At 35.7% G+C, this 25,836-nt stretch overlaps 1 protein-coding gene across 20 annotated transcripts in view; it reads right to left on the bottom strand.

The window, feature by feature from the left end:
* LOC144287835 (uncharacterized) overlaps window positions 1–25,836 on the bottom strand; it is a 35,505-nt gene that overhangs the window by 4,472 nt on the left and 5,197 nt on the right. For 2 of the 20 annotated variants that reach the window (XM_077855197.1, XM_077855210.1), the window contains exons 3-4: window positions 18,570–18,837; window positions 11,122–11,223 (exon numbers count right to left, since the gene is read on the bottom strand). The exons of 10 other annotated variants lie outside the window; for them this stretch is intronic. Coding sequence is in view for 1 of the 10 variants with exons in the window: in XM_077855210.1 (XP_077711336.1) it covers window positions 11,122–11,223; window positions 18,570–18,665 (198 nt within the window). In the remaining 9 variants the exon portion in view is untranslated. 8 more of the 20 variants (XM_077855203.1, XM_077855206.1, XM_077855195.1 and 5 more) reach the window with 8 other exon arrangements.

Genomic DNA, 25,836 nt, shown 5'->3' with positions numbered 1-25,836 from the left:
GGGTATTATGCTGAGTGAAGTAAGTCAGTCGGAGAAGGACAAACATTATATGTTCTCATTCATTTGGGGAATATAAATAATAGTGAAAGGGAAAATAAGGGAAGGGAGAAGAAATGTGTGGGAAATATCAGAAAGGGAGACAGAACGTAAAGACTGCTAACTCTGGGAAACGAACTAGGGGTGGTAGAAGGGGAGGAGGGCGGGGGGTGGGAGTGAATGGGTGACGGGCACTGGGTATTATTCTGTATGTTAGTAAATTGAACACCAATAAAAAAAAAAAAAAAAAAAATCTGCCTGAAGGGCAGCCCAGGTGGCTTAGTGGTTTAGCGCCACCTTCAGCCTAGGGCATGATCCTGGAGACCTGGGATTGAGTCCCACGTCAGGCTCTCTGCTCCCTCTACCTGTCTCTGCCTCTCTCTCTCTTTCTCTCTCTCTCATGAATAAATAAATAAAATCTTTTTAAAAATCTGCTTGAAGATTTTGTAGAGCTCTCAGGGAAGCCAGACTTAAGAAGCCAAGATCCCAAAGGGAACAGAAATTCATTGACATGAGACTCAGCATTTTAAGCCACTTTCCCCTTCCTAATCAGCACAGACATAAAGTCTGAGAAATTGAGCAGAATGTGATATGAAGAGGCTGGGAAGCTGAGTAGTTTTCTATAGTCTCAGAGGACTGGGAACCCTAAACTTGGTAGTCTGGGGCTTGAGGGGTCAAGATTCTGGAGAGAAGATAAACACAAAGAAGTGAACCCAGCAATCTGATCAGACCTAGAGTGAAAATAGATGACAAATGCAGATATAATACAAATACTAAAGTTATAAGGTACAGATATTACAATTAACTTGAGAAAATATTTGACAAGATGAATAATTTTATTAGTATGATAGACTGAAGATGTGTCCTTTCAAAACTCCAGATTCTGAAACCTAATCCTCAATGTGATGGTATTAGAAAGTGCAGCTTTTGACAGGTGATTCGGTCATGAAGGTGGAGTGTTTATGAATGGGCTAGTGCCCTTATAAGGGAGCCGCCAGAGGGCTCTCTTGCCCCTTCCACCATGTGAGAGCACAGTGAGAAGATGACCACTATGAACTGGAAAGTGGTGCTCACGAGATACCAAATCCGCCAGCACTTTGATCTTGGACTCCCCAGCTTCCAAAACTGTAAGAAAGTAAATCAATATTGTTTATTAGCCCACATAGTCTTGTTATAGCTGCATAAACAGACTAAGACAATAAAAAATTGAAACCTGTTCAAAGAAGAAAGCAAATTAATTCTCTAGAACTAAAACATTGTGATAAACTGAAATGGAGAATGTAATACATATGTATAATAATAGGTTAGGTACAACTGAAGAGACGAAAATGACCTGGAAATTGTGTTCATGGAAAAAAAATGTCCAAAATAAAGTATAGAGAGAACAAAACTAGAAAAGGGACTAAGAGAATATAGGACAAAATGTCAAAATCTAATACATGTATAATTAGAGTCCCAAAGCAGAAAATAAGAGCAAATGATAAAGAACCAATATTTGAAGACATAATAGCCAAGAAGTCTTCAAAACTGATGAAGAAATATCAAGCCATAGATTCAAAAAGCAATATGAACCCCAAGTGCAATAAATACAAAGAAAATACACTTAGGTAAATTACTAAAATTTGCTGAAAAAAATTAAAAAGAAAGGATTGGACTTTCAAAGAAGCTAGAGAAAAAATACAAGCTTTTACTTGCAAGGACCAAAATAACAAATTTATCAAAGGAAATAAAGGAAGTCAGAAAACAATAAAATAATGTCTCTTAAGATAAAAATGCACCAACCTAGAAACTATAACCAGTGAAAATATTCTTCTAAAATGAAGACAAATAAAAGCATTTTTAGACAAACTAAAAGTACAACAAATTGTTGCCAACAGACATGTGTAAAATAAATATTAAAAATAATTTTTCAAGCAAAAGGAAAATTATAATCGTTGGAAGCACAGAAATGCAGAAAAGAATAAAAACAATGAAGTTTGAAATATTAGGATAAACCTAAATAAATATGGACTGAAAATAATTATAATAATTTTACCTGATTGGCTAAAAAGTACTTATAGAATTAAAATGCACGACAAAAATAATTCAAAGGCAAGAGGTGTAAATAAATGGCATTGAAGAGTTTTAAGATCCTTATACAGTATAAAAAGTGATAAAGATTTGATTTATATTAGATTTTTGTAGGTCAAGGATACATGGTATGATTTCTAATATAATTAATTAATTAATTAATATGTAACCAAAAATTTCAAAGGAAGAAGCTGGAATGATAAAAAAAAATTTTATGAAATCCAAAGGATGCCAAAAACAAAAAACAAAAACACACTAAAAAAGCAAAACACCAGAAAAAGATATAGAACAGTCAGAGCAAACAGATAAAAAGGAGTAAAATGATAGAATTACTATCAAATGTATCCTTGATTACATTACATCTAACTGGCTTAGAACAATTATGAAGCAGCTCCATGGCTTTGGAAAACTTTTTGTTAATTTCTTATAAAGTTAAGTGTACATTTATCCTATGTCCCAGAAATTTTACACTCTTGTATTTCTCCCAGAGGAAATAGGAATGTATGTACATACAAATGATTATAACAGTCTTATTCATACTATACAAAAACTGGAAACAACTCAATTGTATGTCAACAGGAAAATAGTTATACAATATAAACCTACTCAGTAATAAAAAGAATATGCCATATGTGTCACATATATCATGTGGAACAAAGAAAACTATATGCAAAAGCTTATAGGCTGTATAATTCAATTATATTAAATACATATCTAATCTAATCATGGTACTAGAGTTCAGAACACTGTGTATGCAAGTGGAGATTGCCTGTAATGTGGCCAGCAGAACTTTCTGGGGTGATGGAAACGTTCTATATTTGGATTGAAATGTTGTTTACACGTGTTTATATTTGTAAAAACTCATCATATTATACAGTTAATATACATCTCAACATATTTAAATTTCACTTCACTAAAAATTAAAAGCAAGCAAACAACAAAACCACACACACAAACATAAAAACATGTGTAAACAATAAAAATAAGTGGACTAAATAATTTCTTTTAAAAAAGCAAAAACTACCAAATTGGATTTTAAAATCCAGAATAAATACTGCTTATAAGACACATTTATAAAAACATATAGAAGGACAAAGAAAGTTTGAAAGTTAAAGTATGAAAAAAATATTCTAAACAAATACTAACTCAAAGAAAACTAACATATAAATTAATAATGTAAAATTTAAAGGGAGAAGTATTACTAAATATAAACAAAAGATGTTCCTTCACATTCCCCCACAAGGAAGATAAACAACTCTAAATTTATATGTACCTAATAATATAGGTACAAAATATATATTGCAAAATTTATATTGCAAAATATATTGCAGTATAAAATTGCCAGACTATAAAAAGAGTAGAATGTTATAGTGAGAAATTTTAAATACTTACTTCAATAATGGAAAAAAAAAAGACAAAATACTTCATTAAGGTTATAAAAAAATTTTTTTAAAGATTTTATTTATTTATTCATGAGAGACACACAGAGAGAGAGAGAGGCAGAGGGAGAAGCAGGCTCCTCACAGGGAGCCTGATGCGGGACTTGATCCCGGGACTCCAGGATTACACCCTGAGCTGAAGGCAGGCCCTAAACCACTGAGCCACCCAGGGATCCCAGGCTATAAAAATTTTTAACAATACTTTTAACACACTTGACCTAATTTACCTAATATGCAGCAAAGCAACAACAACTGCAGAATGTACATTCTTTTTCAAGTAAACATTGTGTATTTATCGAAACTGGCCATATGCAGGTCTACAAAGCAAGCTGTAAGAAATTCAAAGGATTTTAATCAATAATATATTTTTGGACTATAAAGGAAGGTAGAAATCAGTTCGCATTCCCACCAACGGTATGTTCCCTTTTCTCCATATCTTCAGCAACACTTGTTTCTTGTTGATTTTAGCCGTTCTGCCACGTGATAATCTCTCATTGTAGTTTTGGTTTGCATTCCCCTGAGGATGAGTGATGTTGAGCATCTTTTCATGTGTCTATTGGCCATCTCTATGTCTTTGGAGAAATGTTTATGTCTTCTGCCCATTTTTTAATTGGATTATTTGGGGCTTTTTGGTGTTGAGCTTCATTAGTTCTTTATATATTTTTGATACTAATCCTTCATCAAATCTTTAATTTGCAACTGTCTTCTTTCATTCAGTAGGTTATCTTTTTGTTTGTTGATTATTTCCTTTGCTGTGTGGAAGCTTTTTATTTTGATATAGCCCCAGTAGTTTATTTTTGCTTTTATTTCCTTTGTCTCAGAAGACATCTAGAAAAATGTTGCTATACCCAATGTCAGAGAGATTACTACCTGTGTTCTCTTCAAGGATTTTTATGATTTCAGGCCTCACATTTAGGTCTTTAATCCATCTTGAATTTATTTTTGTGTATGGTGTTAGAAAGTGGTCCAGTTTCATTCTTTTGCATGTAGCCCAACACCATCTGTTGAAAAGACTGTCTTTTTCCCATTGTATATGTTTTCCTGCTGGTGCAGCCACTAGGGGAAATAGTATGGAGGTTCCTCAAGAAGTTAAAAATAGAACTATCCCCAAAATAGGGATCCCTAGGTGGCGCAGCGGTTTGGCGCCTGCCTTTGGCCTAGGGCGTGATCCTGGAGACCCAGGATCGAATCCCACATCGGGCTCCCGGTGCATGGAGCCTGCTTCTCCCTCTGCCTCTCTCTCTCTATCTCTCTCTCTCTCTCTCTCTCTGTGACTATCATAAATAAATAAAAATTAAAAAAAAAAAGTAAACAAGGTTTAAAAAAAAAAAAAAAAAAGAACTATCCCCAAAATATAGCAACCCTAACTCAAAGGGATACATGCACCTCCTTGTGGTCTTGATTTTTTGTCCCTAAGTGGTCAAGGTATTTTTGAAAAACAAGTTTAAAACTACTTTCAGATATAATTTATGAGATATTCAAGTAAATAAGTTCCATAATTGTGTAAGTACAAGACAGTCTTCTTTGTTGCTGTTCTACCAATGCTTCACTCAGATTATCTCTCAATGTATCACTAGAGGTATTTAATAGTTCAAAGGGGTAATGTGCACCAATGTTTATTACAGCACCATTTACAATAGCCAAATTATGGAAGCAACCCAAGTATCCATCAATAGATGAATGGATAAAGAAGAGTGATACATATATATCATATATATCACATATATATCACATATATATCATATATATGATACATGATATATAAAGGATATATATGATATATAAATGAATATTATTCATCCATCAAAAAGAATGAAATCTTGCCATTTGCAATGATGTGGATGGAGGTAGAGAGTATAATGCTAAGTGAAATAAGTTAGAGAAAGACAAATACCATATGATTCACTCATGGGGAATTTAAGAAGCAAAACAAACAAAGAAGAGAGAGAGAAGAGAGAGTGAGAAACAAGAAAGAAACAAGAGAGAAAAGCAAGAAACAGATTCTTAACTATAGAGAACCGATTGATGGTTACCAGATGGGTGAAATAGGGTATGGGGATTAAGGAAGGCACTTGAAGTGATGAACACTGGGTGATATATGGAAGCGTTGAATTGCTATATTGTACACCTGAAACAGTATAACACCATATATTAACTATACTGGAATTAAAATTAAAAGTTAATTATAAAATTAAAAAATAAAAAGGTTGAGAAAAAAGAAAGGTAGGAATCAATAATAGTCAAATCACTATAAAACCACTTTATGTTTGGAAATTAAGTAATATATCATCAAAAAATAAACTGGAGATTTTACCTCCTAATGGTGGGAGTCCAAATTGGTTCCATCACATTTTGAGAACTGATAGTGTCTAATGAAACTAAGATATACATGTCCACTGATCCTGCAGTTCTACCCCTAAGAATGTACTCAAGAGAAATGCAGACATATGTTCAGCAAAACACATGTTCAAAAATGTTTATGGCAATAGTATTTGAAATAGCCCAATGCTAGTTAGATCATTTCCCTCAAAAGATCATCAGACCATCATAATGGATAATGTGGCATATTCATAATATTCATTCAGTATATTGTCATGTGAAAATAAATGAGCTACTGATATCTGTAATAACTTGGATAACTATCAGTTTTGAGTAAATAATACAAAAGCATACATTCCTTTCAATCTTGCCTATATCAAGTTCTTCTCTATAATTTATGTTGATGGATATCAGGATGGTAGTTACCTTTGGGGAAGAAAGAAATTGTGAATGACTATGAGGAGGGCACAAAGGAGGCATTGGGGTACCGGTTATGTTCTATTTTCTAACCTGGGTTGTGATTAACCAGTGTATTCATTTTGTGGAAATTCACCAAGCTTTACTCTTAGGATTTATACAGCTTTATATATATATTTAAATATATATATTTATATATTTCTTTTAAAAGCAGTATTTGCTTTTCTGAAACACGTATATACATTTATATATATGTGTATATATATATATATATATGTATTTGATTAAAAAACATGAGTCAAATTATTTCGAATATCTTTATTAATGGCAAATGTCCCCTTTGAGGATTTGACTGAATTTTTTGACAAAATCAAAGGTAACTTTTTTTGTAGGGTGAACATTTTATTTTATTTCTTCAAATTTTTATTTAAATTCTAGTTGGTTAACATACAGTGCAATATTAGTTTCAGGAGTAGAATTCAGTGATTCATCACTTACATACAACACCCAGTGCTCAACACTGACAGAAGCTCTCCTTAATACCCATCCCCATCTAGCCTATCCTGCCACTCACCTCCCTCCACGAACCCTCTGTTCTCTATGTTTAAGAGTCACTTGTGGGTTCTCTCCCCCTTATTTCTTCTCCCTCCCATCAAAGGTAATTTTGAAATTGCTCCATGAATAAAGTAGGTAATTTAAACCAAGGAAGGGTGGTCTGACTAAAAAAGAAATGCAACTATGAGATTGAATCTTTTATGAGACAGAGCAAATGGTCATAATATCATTTCAAAACACAATTTCTAAAAATTTTAGTGAGTTGAAAACTGGTAGCAAAAAAAAAAAAAAAGAAAAGAAAACTGGTAGCAATAAGTATAACTGTAGTAAATCATGGCATTTGTTCACATGGGTATGAATGTGTGTATTTAACCAGGTTTTCATATACAGCTTCTCATTTTGATCATTTCAACAATTTAGTGAAATAAGGGCAACTACTTTGGGAAGGCAGGTGTATTATTATCCCATAATTTTAAGGTTCTTTATTTTCTGTTTTTTGGAAAGGAGATGGCAGCAGAGGTAGGATACCCAGGAAGTGAACTAGACAAGTCACACACACAGTCACTAGAGGCTGAATTTGTATGGGTCTTCTTATTTCTGCCCACTTCCTAGTCTTGTGCATTCTAAAGAGTGATAATGGTATCTGTATTTCTTTATCTTTGTTTTAAGATAACTGTATTTATTTTTTTCCTTATCTACGCTATTCTTGTGTAACATAGCATGTGGAGCTTCTGATTTTTTTTGAGCTTCTGATTTTATATTAAACTAATACACAATCTTTAGTATTTGTAGGGCAGCAATTTTAATGTTAGAAGATCTAGCGATTTTATATCTAGATTTGTGTCATCTATGCACAATAAAGTTAATAAGAGCATTATAAAATCAATGTTTTTCATGCACCATTGCTTCTAATACCTTATAAAATCAAGCTTTTATCTTTGAGTGAATTTATCTGATACCATTATTTTGTCATGTAGAGTTGTGCAGATATTTAAATTCAAGTGCAGATTTTTTTTCTTTTAAAGTTGCTAACACAACTGTTTAGTGTTTGGATGATATTCCAAGATACTTCTGATGAGTTATTATGTCGTCATAGAATTAACTTAGGGCAGAGACATATAACTTGCTTCCCTGCACAATGCATTTCACATAGCAGATGATCAAAAATATTTGTAGGAATGAATGAATCAATGAATGAAACCTGCACATTTCTGCGATATGTAGAAACTTTTTTCTAGTATTTCCCAGAGCCAGACTTTTTTTTTTTTTAAGATTTTATTAATCTCTTTATGAGAGACACACACAGAGGCAGAGACATAGCCAGAGGGAGAAGCAGGCTCCATGCAGAAAGCCCGATGTGGGACTCGATCCCGGGACTCCGGGATCACGCCCTATACAAAAGGCAGAGGCTCAACCACTAAGCCACCCGGGCATCCGCAGACTTTTCTTTTAAAAGCAGTATTTGCTTTTCTGAAATTTTCACTACATATTTTTCAGTTGTCTATGTGTACTTCCGCTTGGCTAGGTCCATGATCAGTATTTTTCTATTTAATATAAACATCTGTTTATAATTTGCGTTCAGTAAACACACACCATGTAAACTGCATACATTTCATATCTTAAGTTTTAATTAAAAGTATTTATTAATCCCTCATGATAAACAAAATATTGTGGTTTTGTCTTGCCAGAGATATGACCAACAGTGACGCGAGGCAGGGTTCCTTGGCCTCAAAGTCATTCATAATACTGTTACCAAAATAATAATTACCAACTAATTACCAAAAACCCAAGCACATAGAGCATGCTGCAAGGAAGAGAGTGCTGTGTCTTCAATCAGATTAAAATTCTAAATTGCAATATTGACATCAGGCTACCTATAGCTTTAAATTCTATCACAGTTGAACAAATGTGCATTGGAAGTGCAGTGAGAGATATAATATTCCAGATCTCATCCCAAGAATATAGTTAATAGAGTCCTGCAATGGTTTTGCATTTCTGAGGCAATTTCGTTTTCTTCCACTTTCTGTCCTGTGCCTATGGAAATGCAGGGTGGCTCTGTGGCCTTGCCCCCTTCACAGGCTGCAGCTCTGTGTGAACTACATCAGTCCTTCAGCCTTCATCCCTGACCAAATCTTCCACTGTTTTTCTGCCACATAACATTTGCAAAAAAAACACACAATTTTTTTCACCCTTACAATTTGATTATTGTTTTCAACAAAATAAAAAAGATTATGTATATCATCTATCAGTTTTGAAATGTAGGCCACATAGGACATCACTGTGACATGAAAGTATACCTTTCCACTTAAATTGCAATTTTTTGTATAAAAGGAAACATTCAACTGGATTGTTCTGAATGAGATAAATATGCTGTAACCAACTTTGCAGTATTTCCATCTGTGAAAATGAAAACAGATCTGCATATCCTCTAAAATATTTATTTAGGCTTTTTCCTAAAAACTATACTTTCTTACATTTGATTGTTGCCAGCAAATATAAAAAGTGATAGCTTTTTCTAAAGGCTGGAACTAAACAAGAATTCCTATTAAGTAGCAAGAGTCCAATAGACATTGTTCTTTGTACTCACTTGCCTTGCACAATGGCTTTTAATTTTCCTAACTGTTACTTTTATTTATTTTTTGACTGTTACTTTTACAAAGTAAGAGGAAGAATCTTAAAATTAACATGATTTGCTCAATTTTACAAAAAAAAAGTTTGGTTTAAATAATTTATGCAATATGAAAATGTCAAAAACAGTTCAAATTTTACTTGAAAATAGATTTACTTTACAATCCAATCTAAATAGTACATGTATTTTGAGTCTATTAGTTTTAAATAAGAGATAGTAGATATTTTTATTACAGTATCTCCACAGAATAATACCACAACTCTGCATTTTAAAAGAATCTTTATCTTGAAAAACTGCATATCTTTCATCTCATTTTATCCTGCTTCCGAGGCAGTAGAAATCCATCCTGCAGATGAAGAACTGAGACAGAGACAAATGATTTGTAGTCCAACGTGACATCTGCACAAGGGACTGGCTATGTGTGAACTTAAGACCCTAACATCTAGAATTGCTCACTCAGGGTGGCCACAGCACTAAATGACTAATAGAAAGCTCACGTCTCCCTCTGCAATCTTGGCAGCTGGTGGTCACTACCATTCTGAAGAGGGCTGCTACAGGCATGCTTTAAAATTAGAAATTCAGGAAGTAGCTAGAAACGGCTTGGACTTATTTTCTGGGGTAGGCGGAAGTAGGGAGGATTCCTCCTAAGAGTATACTAAATTTTTCATTCCAAAATGACAACTTTCTAAAGGAAATAAATAACCTGTCCATTTTGCATATTGCCAGAGAACCCTATGGGAAAGGAACTACTGCCCAGGGGAGTATGCGTTAGATAGGACATGCTAGGGCAAAGGGTGGAAAGTAAGGAAAGGGCAGTGAGAGACAGAAAGCCAGATGGCAGAGGGTGAAGACACAGGGCCGGATAAGAGAAGAGTGCCGCCGTTCAAAGATGGGGGCACTTAAAAAGATTGCTAGGAAGGCTAGAAACAAGCCCTCTCATTAACACTCCTTGAAGATGAAGATATCCCAGCAAAAGCTTGAAAGCCTTCTGAAGTAAAAGGTGGAAGGAACAAGAAGGGTAGAGTTGAGACAAGACCTATTTGTTATTAACCAGAAAATGAGGAAGAATAGAAAGATTTATGTCCACGACCAAACAGCATATCTGTAAACACTTCAACTAAAATATTTAATCAATTCTATAGTCAATGTCCATTGTACTCAATTGCTCCCTTTTTGTTACAAATCCCAAAGAAGTAACTTCAATCTGTTATCCTTTGCCAAACTGCTGACTCTGGGTGGCCTCTGAAACAAAGCAGCAGCCAACACATTTCAAGGAAGGAAAGTAAAAAGTAACATCAAGTCCAGTCAGTGTCTTTGGAGCTGGACAACTTTGGAGAAGACTTGGATGCCAGCTCCAGGCTCCTTTATCTCTTTAATTTCGAATTAGGAAGAAAAACCTGTTCTCCCTGACTACATTCCTTTTCAAAAAATTTCCTTTCTCATACCCAGATGGTGCCCTTTGAACTTAAAAGCTAGAGAACTTTGTTCCCCACTGTAAATCGTCCCCACGGCCATGTTGCTTTTCCATTTAGCTGCCAAGCCGGGGGAGAATTGGCAGTTATACCGGACAATTAGCACTTTGAAATATTATACCACCACATATGTAACAGGTTAGCACAGTGCCTGGACATGAGAGCACTCCACAAATGTTAGTACCTTTCTTCCCTCTGGGCACTGAACCAGGCAAGGTCTGTTTGCGCTTCTACCACTGAGTTGCATGCAGGGAAAGGAGAATGGGAAAGGTTGATGTTTGGTGTCCTAATGGGGAATAGATACAGAAAAAAAGAAAAATATCAAAGGGTGTGACTGGACCCTTATTTTAAAACTCAGTTTTAGATTTATGAGTCATAAAGCAAAGCCTGAAAAAAATCAAAGTGAGAAAAAGGACAACAGGAAATGGAGATATTAATATTGAAAGTCCTGAAAACAATCAATCACCTTTATCTCTGGTTGTAAAACAATCCACACTCTAAAATCTCACAGCCCAAAGTATCATAGACACTAAACTGTTACCGGGCTGCCTTTATTAATAATTAGGATGGTGATAATTTTTTCCCTAGCATTTTATTTAGTATAATTCAAAATGTTTTCACCTAGAAGAAATAAGCAATAGCAGGACTGTTATTTATATAATCTGTGAAAATAAGCACTAACCCACTCCTCTAGTCCCTGAATAAAACCAGACATATGGTGGGTATTAAACACCAAATGTAGTCTATCGCAACTTCATAAATTTTATTTTTTTTCATGGAAACTCTCACTTAAAAAGAATTTCTCTGCTTCATTCTTCCCTTAAGAGATGAATTATCTAAAACACTGCCCACCCCTTCAAAACTCCTTAATCCAGAGTAAAATGACTTCTAAAAGTATTCAGATTAACCTGGGAGTAATACTGCAATTTACTAATAAGTTAGTGGGCCTTTCTAGCTATTCCACATAAAGGTTTCCTGACCAAAGGAGGTAATTACCTCTAGCTTTGCCCTTAGCTAAGTAGTCAAGAGAAATTTGAGCCAGTGTTTACATAGGACATACATAATCCGGATTGTTATTCAAAAAAAAAAAAAAAAAAGGCATTGGAATTGGTTGAGTTTTCAGTTTAACCAAAAGACTAGGCAGGTCAGAAGTTGTATTAGTCTTAGTTTTGTGAATCTCTGAATCTCACTTTCCTCATCTACAAAACAGATAAAAGAATCTATTGTGCCTATCTCAATATAAGAAGCTTTTACAACTATCATCAGATATGCATTATTATTCACAGTCACGTGGTATTCATTTAACAAACATATTTTGAGAGTTCCTCCTTCCAAAAGGATTTATTCCATATGCATATTTATAATCATTAGATATAGCCAGAATCACTGATGTTTCTGGAAAAAATAAGAAGGATTAAAACTCAGGTATTACAAAGCTCTCTTTATTCCTCTGACCTCTAAAGCCTTAGTTCTGGAAGTCCTGCCTATCCTCTCTATGCTGACTGCTTGATCTCACTTGGGGTAGGGAAAAAGATGCTTCTAAATTTAGTCTAAGTGGTTTTAACATATGGCATCATACCTTCCCAGGTCAAGAGGTCCCAGTGTTTCTGGAAAACCAGAAAACAGATTTTGCTGGGCGGCAGAAATTGGAGAAGGCAGACCATTCAACTATTTGGAGGAAAACGGTGACTAGGAGATTTGTTTTTTTAAGCTAAATTTCTAAAAGAAAGCTATGTCCTAATGCTAAAAGACATCTTGATTTAGGCTTTTCAGATACTTCCCTGATGGCATCTAAGACATATTAAATTATTTGGCATCTGGTCCATATGCCAAATGGACTCTGCTCCTGGAGAGTTAATCAGGCTTGGACCTGGCAAATTATCCTTATTGGATTTGAGGATAAAAATAAATTGAAGCACAAGGAGGGTTAGAATTGGGGTTTTATTTTCAAAAGCTAAAGGGTCAAAGTCAACAAAAAGGCATAAGAGAAAGGAATAAGGCAGAAAACAGTGAAATTAAAAAGACTTTTAAATTAGGAAAAAAATGTTTAATAAGGAACGTGGTTCAAACCTTATAAATTTCTTAATAACAAAGACTTGTCTGTACTTTTAGGTGAGCATGGTGGGCTTTATAGTAGCAAATGACAGCAGAGTGTATTTCTGTGAGTTTTAAATACCCATGAGTAAGAGACAGGTTATGATCTGCCATATTTCCTCATTGCTTAAGTAAGACGTAAGGATTCAAGAAGACATAGAACATGCTTTTATATCTGTCATGGGATAGCCACAATCACTAGCATTCTTAGAAATTGTTTTTTCCAAGTTGAACCAAAGGTATAAAAGGAGTCCAGAAAAATAGCAGCTTTAGAGACTAGAGTAGTATAAAATCCAAAATAAAGGTACGTATTTGGGTCTGTGCAATGAAATGACTGCAGTAAGTGCCACTGTAAACTATGTGAATACTGCCATCTAATGCACTGCTTAAAATCAGCAAGGGCATGAGAAGTTATGCTGGGAAGCAAGAGAAATTGAAAATATCCACCTAATTAGGAATGCTGTTATCAGGATTTTACTTTAAATTAAATTTAATATAGTATGTAAATACATTATAGGTCTTGTATCTTATTTTTCAGCACAATAAGAGTACTGATTTTCCGAATACCTGCCACCCCATCTCTTCTCATTTTCAAAAAAATAGATTTTTTTTTTTGTTTTACCTGTATTGTGTAGCAAGTAGTACTTAAATTCAGAAATTTTCTATCTGAGGACTATTTTGTAGCTTAGAGAAAATAGGTAATCAAACCTATCAGTTCAAAAAATTAAAAAAACCTAGAAAAGAGCCAACAATATGTCTTTACTCTATGTGAGATGTGATTAAAATGTCGGATGTTATATTGGAAGCTATCAATCCTATAAGCACCATGGCCATTTGCCTTGTTTCAAGACTACTTAGAAAAAATTTTTTGGAAAACTATTTACCATGAATAAGTTAAAAGAAGCTTATCTCACATGCACACACACACACTATCATAACTCCTTCTCATCTTTATATAAGGAATATTTGGGAAATATTTAAAGATGTATGAACCACTTCTTATATTGGCATTTTGCTGAATGGTTTTGCTAAAACTTCAAATGAGTCTGGCAAAATCACTTAAAAAAATCTATAGGCAAGTAAGTTGAAGTAATAACCGTATTCTTTGGTTTTGCTGCCAGGAAATAGATAATGGTTATCTTGCCACAACAATTCCCACCCTGGAGAAACTGAAAATCACATTTACAAAGAAAGGATGAGTAGGGGGCCAGAGGCTAAAAGAGAGACAGTGCAGTAAACTTGGTAAGTTTGGGGAAAGTGTGCTGCTATAAAATTCCCTGACTCATCTGAGGTCGGTCCTTCATGTTAGTGGAAGATATGTGAAGGTCAAGGATTTAAAGACACCTGTTTACATTAGCAATGGTAGGCTGTTTAGAAAATAGTTGCATTTGTGCCTTTGTTAATTCACTCTGTCTGCTGAGCTGAGACCAGTGAGGAATGGAGAGATCAAGTGAGATGATGTTCCTATGTTTTAAAACTTAACACCAGTAAGAGAAAGAAGACATATTCACAAATACATAATGTTTGTCTGGCTTTGAAAGGGATTTAGTACTTCAGAGAGTAGGAGCTCAGCAATTTTTTTTTAATGTTTGTATGTGTTTGTATGTGATTATTTGGATTAATAAGTGACATAGGTTATGGAGGTTCAGAGAAAAGACTAATTATTTCTCTTAATTTGGGTAAGAAGAGAGAAGTGAAAAAAAGATGCAACAGTTTAAGAAAGTATAGCATCATTATGTATAATAGCCAAAGGAACCCAAATGTCCATCTATAGGTAAATGGTTAAATAAGACATAGCATATCCACATAATGGAGCATTAATTGAACATGAAAAGAAACAAAGTTCTGACACATACTATCACACTGATGAAGCCCCAAAACATTGTGCTAAGTGAAAGAAGCTAGACACGAAAGGTCACTTATTCTATGCTTTCAAATATATGAAATTTCTACAAGAATTAAATTCATAAAGATAGAAAACAGATTGATGGTTACCAGCAACGAGGGGGAGTAGAGGATTTGGAGTAACTGCTTAATTGGTATGGAGTTTCCTTTTGGAGTAATAGAAATGTTTTGGAACTAGGGGAGAGGTGGTTGCACACCATTGTGAGTGTACCAAATGCCACTGAATTGTTCACTTTAAAATCATTAATGTTAGGTCAAGTGAATTGCACCTCAATAAAAAGTTTATTAAGACGAGGGAAGGATAAGAAAAATGTAAAGTAAGTTGGATGATTTTATTCACTGGCAATAGGATGAGTATACAGGGAAGAGTCACTCACTGTAGGTTCTCGATTAGAAAAGGGACATGATCACATCTGTGCCAGGAAGTTTGAAGTAGCTGCAGTGTGTGCTAGAGATTGGATGAAGTAACAGGAAGGAATGTTTCATGTTCATAATTTAAAAACTATTTCTGTAGGAGTTCATAAAACTCCAAACTATGCTGGTGGCACAAGTATAAAAATGCCAGATAGATATTAAGAAAGTAGTATGCTGTCTTCAAACCAATTTGTCTAATCCATGAACAGTAGGGTATAATGTGCAAAGAATGGTTCCAGTTATTTTTTTCTTGTAATTGAATGCTATTGCCTAAATTGACTAAAAATACAAGTGGAATAGCTCTCATTGGAGAGCAGCATAAAAGGTTATTTATTCCGTTCATTCATGAGCACAAGGTATATGAAAAGGCAATAAGGACTGTAGGCATATTTTAGTACACTTCTCTGAAAGTTTCAGTTATTTATACTCAATTTCTTCTTGAGAAGAACAAAAGTATTCCCTTATCAAATATTTACTGAGCATCCACAATGTACCAAGCACCACAATAGACAGTTCATAAAGGTGAAGGAGTTGACTTTATAATCTAGTGAAAGATAAGGAAACAGAATAATAATGTAATTAAAGAGTGGAGATGAGGGTAAGTTCAGTCAAAACAAGATATGGCAAAAAGTCACCTAAAATAATATGGGGATGATAGGCAGTGAGGTAGGAGTGGTGGTGGGAGTGTGAATAAGGTTGGACTTTGGTAATGCATCCTCAGAAAAAGTCACAGCTGCAACCCTGAGAGATAAGACCTATTAGACCGAGAAAGACAGGGTTGTGGGAAGAACCACCTACATTTCTGTCCAAGACATCTGAGAAATAGTGAGAGGAGTGTTTATATATCAGTAAGCCTGCCACCAATAGGGAAGGAAATGACTGCTTTTACCTGAAAACCAACAGGCAGGTTTTATCCTACAGGTGACAGAAATTATATTTATGTCAACAAGAAGGATGGTCCTCCATTTTCAGGCTTCATAGCGGCCTACACTTGCACTCTCAGCAGGACTGCTAAACTGGACACCAAAGTGGGAAGCCCTCATCTGTAACTATCCCATAAAAAGTCTTCCCTACAAGGGAATATTATTCAGCCATTAAATCCTCTGCCATTTGCAACAACCTGGATGAAACTGGTGGACATTGTGCTAAGTGAAATAAGCCAGATGCAGATAGACAAATACTGTATGATCTCACTTATACACGGAATGTAAAAATGTCGAACTCAGAACCAGAGAGTAGAATGAATGGTGGTTACCAGAGACTGGGGGCTTGAGGAAATGGGAGGAAATGTAGGTCAAATGGTACAGACTTTCAATTATAAGGTGAATAAGTTCTGGGGATCTAATGTACAGCATATAATGATTATAGTTAATACTGGATTGTACAATTGAAATTGCTAAGAGAGTAGATCTTAAATGATTTCACTATACCCACAAAATGTGGTAACTGTGTGAGAGGATGGATGTGTTAACTTGATTATAGTCATTTCACAGTGTCTATGTATATTTAATCATCACACAAATATATACATTTATTTGTCAAGTATACTTTAATAAAGCTGGGATTTTTTTTCAAGTCCTAATCCATTCTCTGATTCACACTCACTTCCCATATTGTTTAGTGATGTTGAATTTACAAAAGGATTTTTATCTGGTCCCCTTTGGTGGTTCTATCCAATTAGATTTCTATTTTTTTACTATATTGACTTGCTTTTAATGTTTTAATTAATGAGAAATGTTTTTGTTTATTTCTTATATTTTACTTTTAAATGAGGAACAAGGAGCAAAATCACAGGTTAAATGTGATGAACAGCTTTCAGTTCATACAAATTAATCATTTTATGCCTAAAGGTTATTTTTTTTTCTTTCACCAAGCCCTCAGTTAGCAATCTATATTATGGGGAAAATGTTATGTTGAAAATATCTAAATGAAAAAAAAAAAAAAAAAAGAAAATATCTAAATGCCTTCTTTCAGAAAGATACCCAAGTAACTCTTTCTGGGGGAGAGTTTATCCAAACCTCTGACAAATTTTTCATTCAGTATCTAACTCCCCACTCTGCCATTAACCATGGCTATAGCATTTATGGTGTTAACTCTATGTTTATTTACTTATTTACTTACATACAATTGAAGCTAATAGTAGCACAGTCTCCTTATTAAGCTTTAAATGTGGATTGTAGATGGTTTATTTGCTGTTATCTTTGATACACATGGTTTTTCAGAAAAGGTGTAGGGGACGCAGATTTAAATAGCCACCATTATCCTACAGGAAACTGCATGTTCTTAAAAACATGATAAAATTCTGTGTCCTGAGTTTTAACTCTGAACCGAGTGAGGAATACTTTATTCCAACTTGCTTTATAAACTTACAATATTCAAATATAGTAACATTAAACCAGAATATTTGTTCCAAAAGTACTGTGAGCTACCTGTTGCTGACTTTCTGTGATGGTCGTGATACACCATTACTATAGAATAGATGTTTATAATTAAGATCAATTGCTACATAATGTAATGAGTAGCCTTAGAATAAAATAGCCATTCTTAGTTCCCATCTAGAAATCTTATTTCTCATACCTCCTAAAGGTGAGAATTTATCTCAACCAAGATAGAAATTGCAAATAATATATTATTCCAAATGCTTTAAAATGCAATTCTTAATTTGTTTTTCTTCAATATCTTTTCCTTCTCCCCCTACCCCCATCTTCCTTTTAATATTCCTTTATTCTAAATATCTATCCTAATTCTCCAAAAGACCCTTACCTCTTCCCTCCCAACCATTATATCTCTCTAGTCAGACAAAAGAAATCCCCGTTGGAGAACTATTCATTTCCATGGGGTTTAATCACATTTTTTTTTAATTTGGAAGTTGTGCTCAGTCATAAAGAGATTAATAAGACCTGTTATATTAGGAATTTATGGCTACAATCATGTAAGCCATATATTTGGAAGCATTAACATGACTGTAAAAAGCAGATTACAGCCTCTCTACCTATCATCTATAAGGAAATAATTTCTATTACACAAACATTCCCACTAAGAAATTTATATTCTAAAGATACTTAGTCACATTTCTGTTAGATGTTTGAATATTCCTTTATATTTTCTGTTTTTGACTAATGCTATTAGAGAAAGATACCTTGAACCTGCTTACCTCATTTTAGATGGTGCTAAACAGAGTTAATGCCACTTGGTTACACACCTAAGATCTATACTTACTGAGGAGTAATAGATCCAGCCACATTTCAGCATTACAAAAGACAGAGAGTTCCCTGTCTGGGAGAACCTCCAGTTCTTCTTTCTGCTTGTATTCATCGAGCTGATCTTCTCTTTGCTGTAGCTGATCTAGTGTCTCCTTTTCCGCTTCTTCGGTTGCTCAATTTCTTTCTCCAAAATGTTGGCTATGTAGTAACAATTGCAACCCAAATACTTCCAAGTCCTGTTCTTCAGAATTATTTTCCCTCTGGTCTATTTGGGGAAAGTGAAGCTGTTTCATGTCAATTACTGGGTCATTTCCTCTTGGCACTTATTTCCTTATCACATCTGAAACCTCTACTCTCTTGGTTGGCAATCACCCCACCCATTCATGCCCAGAAAGTCATTAAATCAAGGGAACATATACCATTCTTTACTGGAGGTTTCAAACAAGCCACTTAAAATTAAATATTCCACGCTTCAAATCCCTCAACGATTCTCATCTCTAGAGAAAATTTACCCTTCTTGGGCAACTTTCTACCATATTTCAAGGCCGCATCTGCTGCTCACTTCTTCTGGCAGCTCCCACCATTCAATTTCTCTTCATTTTATTTGCAGACAATCTGCTGTTTTGCTGTCTTCTTCCAAATCATCTAAGCATTAGCTCCAAGGTCAGACTATTGAATATTTTCTTAAACAAAAGTCTCCAGAGAAGAATTATGCCACTTTCTTAGGGACAAAAACAGCTCTGTTACTTATAATTTTAACTAGCATATTTTTTCCTCTCTGTTACTTCGTTTTATTCAAAACAGCTAATGTAGTCCTTTATGTCAGGGTCATAATAACCAAAGATAGTGCATGAATACCCACAAGCTTTAGAAGTCCTGATGCAAGAAAAAAGATTTATAACAGCCTAACTCGAGGTCATAGAAGATACAACAGTGATGAAAGAATTAGAATACTCATTTTCTGTTTTGGTATAAGCCAGTTCAGAGATTTAAAAAGGGAAACACTTCCTTTTTCTATTTCCAAGTTGGAGCAGTGCAGAAACTTTACGCTGACTGTGACTAAGTCATTAATTGAACAGTACGCTAAATAAATAAGCAAGTGCCTTGTAAAAGTACAAGACAATCGTGGTTATGATTAGGGAAGCTGAGGTGCAGAACACCCAGAGAGAAAGCTGACGGAAGTATTAAAGACTCCATATGTGGCCCACCTGGCTGGGAAAGAAATCTGGAGAAGTAGTCAAGTGAATAAATCAGAAAAGTAGATCAAAAACAATGTTTGAGAGTGAGATAAATGTAAGTGAATTAGAAGAGAAAACCTTTTCTATAAGATGACCAAAATTCTGAGTGACCTAAAATGTGAGATAGCAACAGCTAAGGAAAAATAGCTATATGGATCAGGAGTCTGAATATCTCCTCAATATAATTAGTCTGTTTATAAGTCACTTTAAGTATAGCAGTCAGTATCAGTATGGATCCTTGGTAGCAAGAGACATCAACCCAAATTTAAGCAACAACAACAACAACAAGAAAAAAAAAAAAAAAGGAAAGAAAGACATTACCTAAAGGATATCCAGCATTTCAAAGACTTGAGAGGGTGGTTGTGGGAGGGGGCAGCTGAAGAATGAGTCTCCGAAATGGACAGCATCTTAGAAAGGGAAGTAGCTCAAGTCCCACCACTAAACATCCTGATAAGGATAATGTCTTGTTAACAGCAATTCCAGTAGGCACCCAAGATTAACTCCTCTAATGCTTCCATTGCTACTGTAGAAGATTTCTCACCAGTTGCTTTTCCTCTTAAGTTTCAACAGTTCAAAGCCCCAGGCACAAGCATTTCTTTACTGACTGAGCCAGTGTCACATGATTACTTATAGGGAGAGGAGAGAGAGTAATTTACCAGGTCTCCTAACCTCAGCTCACAGACTTGGGCAGGGGGGATTTCCTCAAAGACAAGTCTCTTCTCTACCTTCCCACCGAATAAGACATCAAATGACCTCCACAAATATTGAAAGTGCTATCAATTTTAATTTAGTTGGATTAATAAATGGAAGTAGCTAGAATTCCATTTTTCTGATTGATCTGTCCCTCACAGAAAAAAAAAAAAAAAAAATGAAGGAGTGAGGAGCTGGAAGCCTCAGGGGCAGGGGCAGGGGAGCAATAATGTGTAGAGGCAAAACATGAAGACTGCTAAGTCCAGGATTTAAATCCCCTTATAACATTTACTATCTCTGAACTTGGGTAAATTTGTTACATACAACTTCATATTGGTGGTAGTTAAAATGGAAATGAGAATGCTATTCATCTCAAAGTTATTCTGAGGATGAAATTTTAAAACACATACTACTTGCTTACTGTGTTACCTGGAACATGAGCAAATGCTCATAAAATGCGAGCAACCCTCCATAAAATGCGAGACTGTACCTCCGTGGCCCTTCCTCCCACAGTGGTGCCAACACATGTGTTGCAAGCACAGCCACTTTAAACAAATTCTTGTTATTTTGATTTCTCATCCTCCCAATGCTGAGGAGAGCCCTAATGTAAGCCTGCTGCATCCAGTGATTTTGACTGCTTTTCTGAATTGTCTCCTCATTCTCCATTATCTTGAGCCTCAGTCTCAGGCTGCTAACCTGTAAATAAAAAGAATTCTGCATTTTTCTGTATCCTTGAGCTCCATATTGATTTTAAAAAGAAAAGTACCCCCATAGCCCTTTCTATGAGTAGAGCCCTACTTTTATCTTGCTAGCCTCTTCTCCACCAATCTTTAGTTCTTTTGTAACTGGATATCACAACCATGAACATGAGCTTGGAACCCAGGTGATCTTGACTTTGAATCAAGCTCTATCATTCATAAATTGTGTAATCCTAGACAAGTTACTTATATTCTCTGGGCTTCATTGGTATTACCTGTATAATGAGGGTGGTAATGAATATGGCACATAAAAAATGCCTCTGAATATTATCTCAGTGACTATTCTTAACTAAGAGTATATAGAAGCTTTTAGCAGGTTACTGTAATAGAAAAGGCTCTACACCTGGCTCTGATTGTCTCAGGAGAGGTTGCAGTAAGAAAGTAAGGGAAGATATGACAGAGACTGTAAGAAACTAAGATCACTCCATTTAGGAACTTCATAAAATCATTGTAAGACCAATGAGAAGAGAGCTTTCCTGCCATCACTTCAGCCAGGACTTGGGGTCATAATGGAAGGTGCAACCACAAAGTGGCAATAAACAGGATATTACTGTATTGAATCCCATCACAGAATTGTGGTTCTATCACAAGTTTGCAGGATTGCAATCTTTGTGAATGGTTCTATCCAAAGAGCTGGTCCCAACCCTGGCAGCACAATGGAATCATTTGCAAGGCTTTTCAAAAACACCAATCTTCAGACCTCACCCCCAAAAGTCTATTGTTTAATAAGATGAAAGCGGGGTGGGGTGGGGTGGGGGACATAATCTAAAATATAATTTTGTTTTTGGAAATAAGAGAGGAAGAAATCACTGTCCTGGGAGGTTACTGTGTGAAGTCATCCAAGTCATTTCTCTGCTTCCTAGAAGTATGGGAAAGCTGTAACTCATAGGTAAGTTCTTATTAGTTCTGATGTTTATGTGCTTTCAAAGCTTTACAATCAAGAAACTTTTCCTAGAGTTTAATCTAAAGCCCTCCTGATGAAAGCTAAGCTCCATCATTTTAGAGTTTAGCTCAAAGGAAACAAGAACTGCTCACAAGACTCAGATTTTACCCTTCTCTATCCTTGGAGTGTCACCTTGGTTTACATAAGTGAGTTTCTCTTGTGCTTAAATGCAATTGATTTGCCATTTCAACTGATGTATAGTGTGAATCAGCTCACAAGCAACTCAGGGTAGTACCTTCTTGTTCCCTAAGCCAAATTTTGTTGTGGGAGCAAGCTTTCTTGGCCCAAGGGCCATTATGAAGATGGGATGGCAGGCCCTAGCATTTGGCCTCCACTCAGAGCAGCCATTACACTGGCCTTGGGCCACAGGCACCTGGTAGTAGCCTGACTTCATCAAACCTTTCCGCCAATCCTGGGAAATGAAAAACGAGTCTTTGGCAATCTTTAGTCTGACTCAGTGTACATTTAAGCCAAGGTACAAAATATAATAGTCACTGTTACTGAGCATCTAGTATATGCCAACGATATGGTAACAGGTAAAGGAGAAATTTATGGACAGAGAACACTGTCAGGAACATAGTAATCTCAATAAATGGTGACTAGCATAGACATTATTGATAATCCCAAAAGTGGCCTTGAAAAGGTGACATGATTATTCTCCTTTTACAAGGATGAAATCAAGGTTCAGAAAGGTTCCATAACTTGCCCAAGGTTACACTGTTCATAAGTGGCAGAGCAGCCATTTAAACACAGGGCAATGTTTTAACAATAGAGCCTTGCCCAGGACTGAGAGGACAGAATATTTGCAACTATTTGTGGTAATTTCCCATGATTAGAAGAGGGCTGAGTGAAAAATACAATACATTACTTCCTTTTACTTTGCATAGGATCAAAAACCACCGAAAATTAATCCTCCAGTAGACTACTGGTTCTGTGTAGTGTGTATATGTATGCAAACATATACATGGGCATGTATATGCGGACAAATGTGACTCATTGGTTTAGTGGTAATAGTGGTAATAGAGAGAGGCAAATGGTAGATTGAATTACAGCAATAGCACAAACTGACCACATTCAGAGAGATTAATCAATGTCATTCATTTCAGTTCTCCAAGTAGTTATTATCAAGGACATATTATGTGCTTGATAGTAAGTGCTAAGTTTGTTAGAGAATATAAAAGAAGAATATGGCCGAAACCCAGCACTCAAAAACCTTTGGTGTAGTTAAAACTCATTGTGAAATAGAGAATCCAAGAATATATGAACTTTTTCTTTAAAGTGCTAAATAAACATAAAAGTAAGCACCAAGATATATAATAGGTTCTTCCAGAATGAATTAAGGGCAAGGAAAGTTTGGGTCATTATCAAGGAAGACTCCATGAGGAAAGATGAGCAGGACTTGAGTGTTGAGGAGCTGATGCTCAACAAATAAAGAAAAGAGCATGAATGTCCCTCCCTTACTTTCACCATCCCTTGGGAAGCAGCCTGAACAAAGCACTGAAATCAGGAATTCATTTAATTATTCATTAGATGAGATGTGCCAGATACCTGGTACGAAAAGAATAAGCATGATGTGTACAGGGAAGAAGGAGAAAGCTTACTTACTGGAACAGAGAGTTTGAGAGGGAGTCATCAGAAAATAGGATGGGGGAATATTCTGGATGTCCTGAGAGACAGAAATGGAATGGCCTGTGAGGAACTGCTCTAAACTGTGGAAGAAGAGAAAGGAAGGTACAGTGAGAATGGTATCAGAGAAAAATTTACCTGGAGCCATGCTCAGGTTCCCTGGTGCCAAGCCAAAAGACTTACATATGCACCCATACCCACACCCATACATTCATATGTATCCAGAGAGACACAGAGACAGATCATTTACTTACTTGCAAAACTCATAAGGCCATGCTGGGTCTTCAAGAAAAATAATAATTGAATATGACAATGGATACCTTCAAAGGCAGAGACAGAGCAGTAACACTCAACGGTGGTTTCCAGTTGATATTTAGATAGCCCTGGTCCATTCCCATCTAGGGAACATACTCTAATCTCATCATTCATAACATAGGTATGATTTTCCATTACCAGCAAACAGAATATATGGAAGTTTTTCATCCACACATAGAAGTCCACGTGGTTAGTTAAATAGGGAACTTTTCCCCCAGAGGCATAAGGCAATGGAATGAGAAAGCAAAATCTTTCTGATGAAACAAAAGAAGTTTAAACAGCTTCATGGGCTCCACAGCCTCTAAAAAGGCACAGAGACCAATTCTTATTTTCATACTGTCAGACCCAAAATCTCATTCTTTAAGGAATCCCTGGTACCCTAGTTAATTAGAATAGATCTGTCCTAAATTGCAATTGGCTTCATTAAATGACAAAAAACATATTACAATGACTCTCCGGAGGAGGGGAGAATGTAAAAATTGCCAAAGAATGGTTTTAATTTTAGAATGCCAGGAAGAATTTCACACAGCAGCAAACATAATTTCACTAAAGCTGCATGAAAATATTACATACCTAAACAGCTATAAATCTTTGCTTGTAAAAATAACAGTAAATGCAAGACTCCTAATGAATAAAAATGAAGTTGAAATCTATATTCAGTATTGGTTTGGCTGCTAACTGTTTTGGTCTAAATCTTAGTTAATGACTTTCTTGGTCCTCTCCAAACCATGAGATTGTACTCCTCCCATTTTGGGTTTACCAAATATGAAAGCAGCCATCCCAACCACCAGCCCTTAAACGAAAGGAGAGTGTTCGTCTGAACTTCAACATGCCTCTTGGCAAAGTTGGAGCTTCAGCAAGACAGGAGTGGCCTAAGACTTCACAATGTAGTTGATGCCTCTGAGATCACTCTGCGCTTTCCTGCTGCTGCACAGTGATCAGTAGGATCAGCCGCAGACAGGGGATTTCAGCCAAGAAATGGAGTTCAGAAATTCTAGATAGACAAATCCCTTGTGATCAATCCAGTGCCTCCAGTGATTTCACTACTTCACTTTGACAGTTTCTGAAGAAATAGAAGCTATCACTTTAAAATAACCCCTGGCTTGGGCATCTGGGTTTTTCAGTGGTTGAGCATATGCCTTTGGCTCAGGTCATGACCCAGAGTCCTGGGATCCAGTCCCACGTCAGGTTCCCCACAGGGAGCCTGCTCCTCCCTCTGCCTATGTCTTTGCCTCTTTCCCTGTGTGTCTCATAAATAAATAAGTAAAATATATATAAAATATATATATTAAAAGAATAAATAAGCCCTGGTCAATTTTTACTGGTCATCCCAAGCTTCTCATGTAGTTGTTCTTCCAATTGTTCATATAAGAAAGAAGCAGAAAAGTCAGCTATACACTGGAGAAGTAAGGGATTGGGATTTTGCTCTCATGACATTGATAGGATCATGGAAAGCAGGAGCTTATATAATCAGACAATAGAATGCTTTAGAGCAATGCTATACCCATATGCCTATTCTAGTGTGGACATGTTGGCTAATATTTCTTCATTCTGAAATACATAGCCATCCCTGTCCTTTCAAAGGCAGAAAGGATGTGCCAATCTAGGCATGTATAATAAGGGATGCCCAATTTGTCTGCATATTTGCTCTGGTGTGTTAACAGTTTAGACCTAATCTGATGGGAAAAAAAATTACCACTAAGTATACAAAGG

Source organism: Canis aureus, chromosome 17 (genome assembly GCF_053574225.1).
Source record: "Canis aureus isolate CA01 chromosome 17, VMU_Caureus_v.1.0, whole genome shotgun sequence".
NCBI classification, from domain to species: domain Eukaryota; kingdom Metazoa; phylum Chordata; class Mammalia; order Carnivora; family Canidae; genus Canis; species Canis aureus.
The sequence above is the reverse complement of the archived record's forward strand: the minus strand, read 5'-3'. Positions and strand labels throughout refer to the sequence as shown.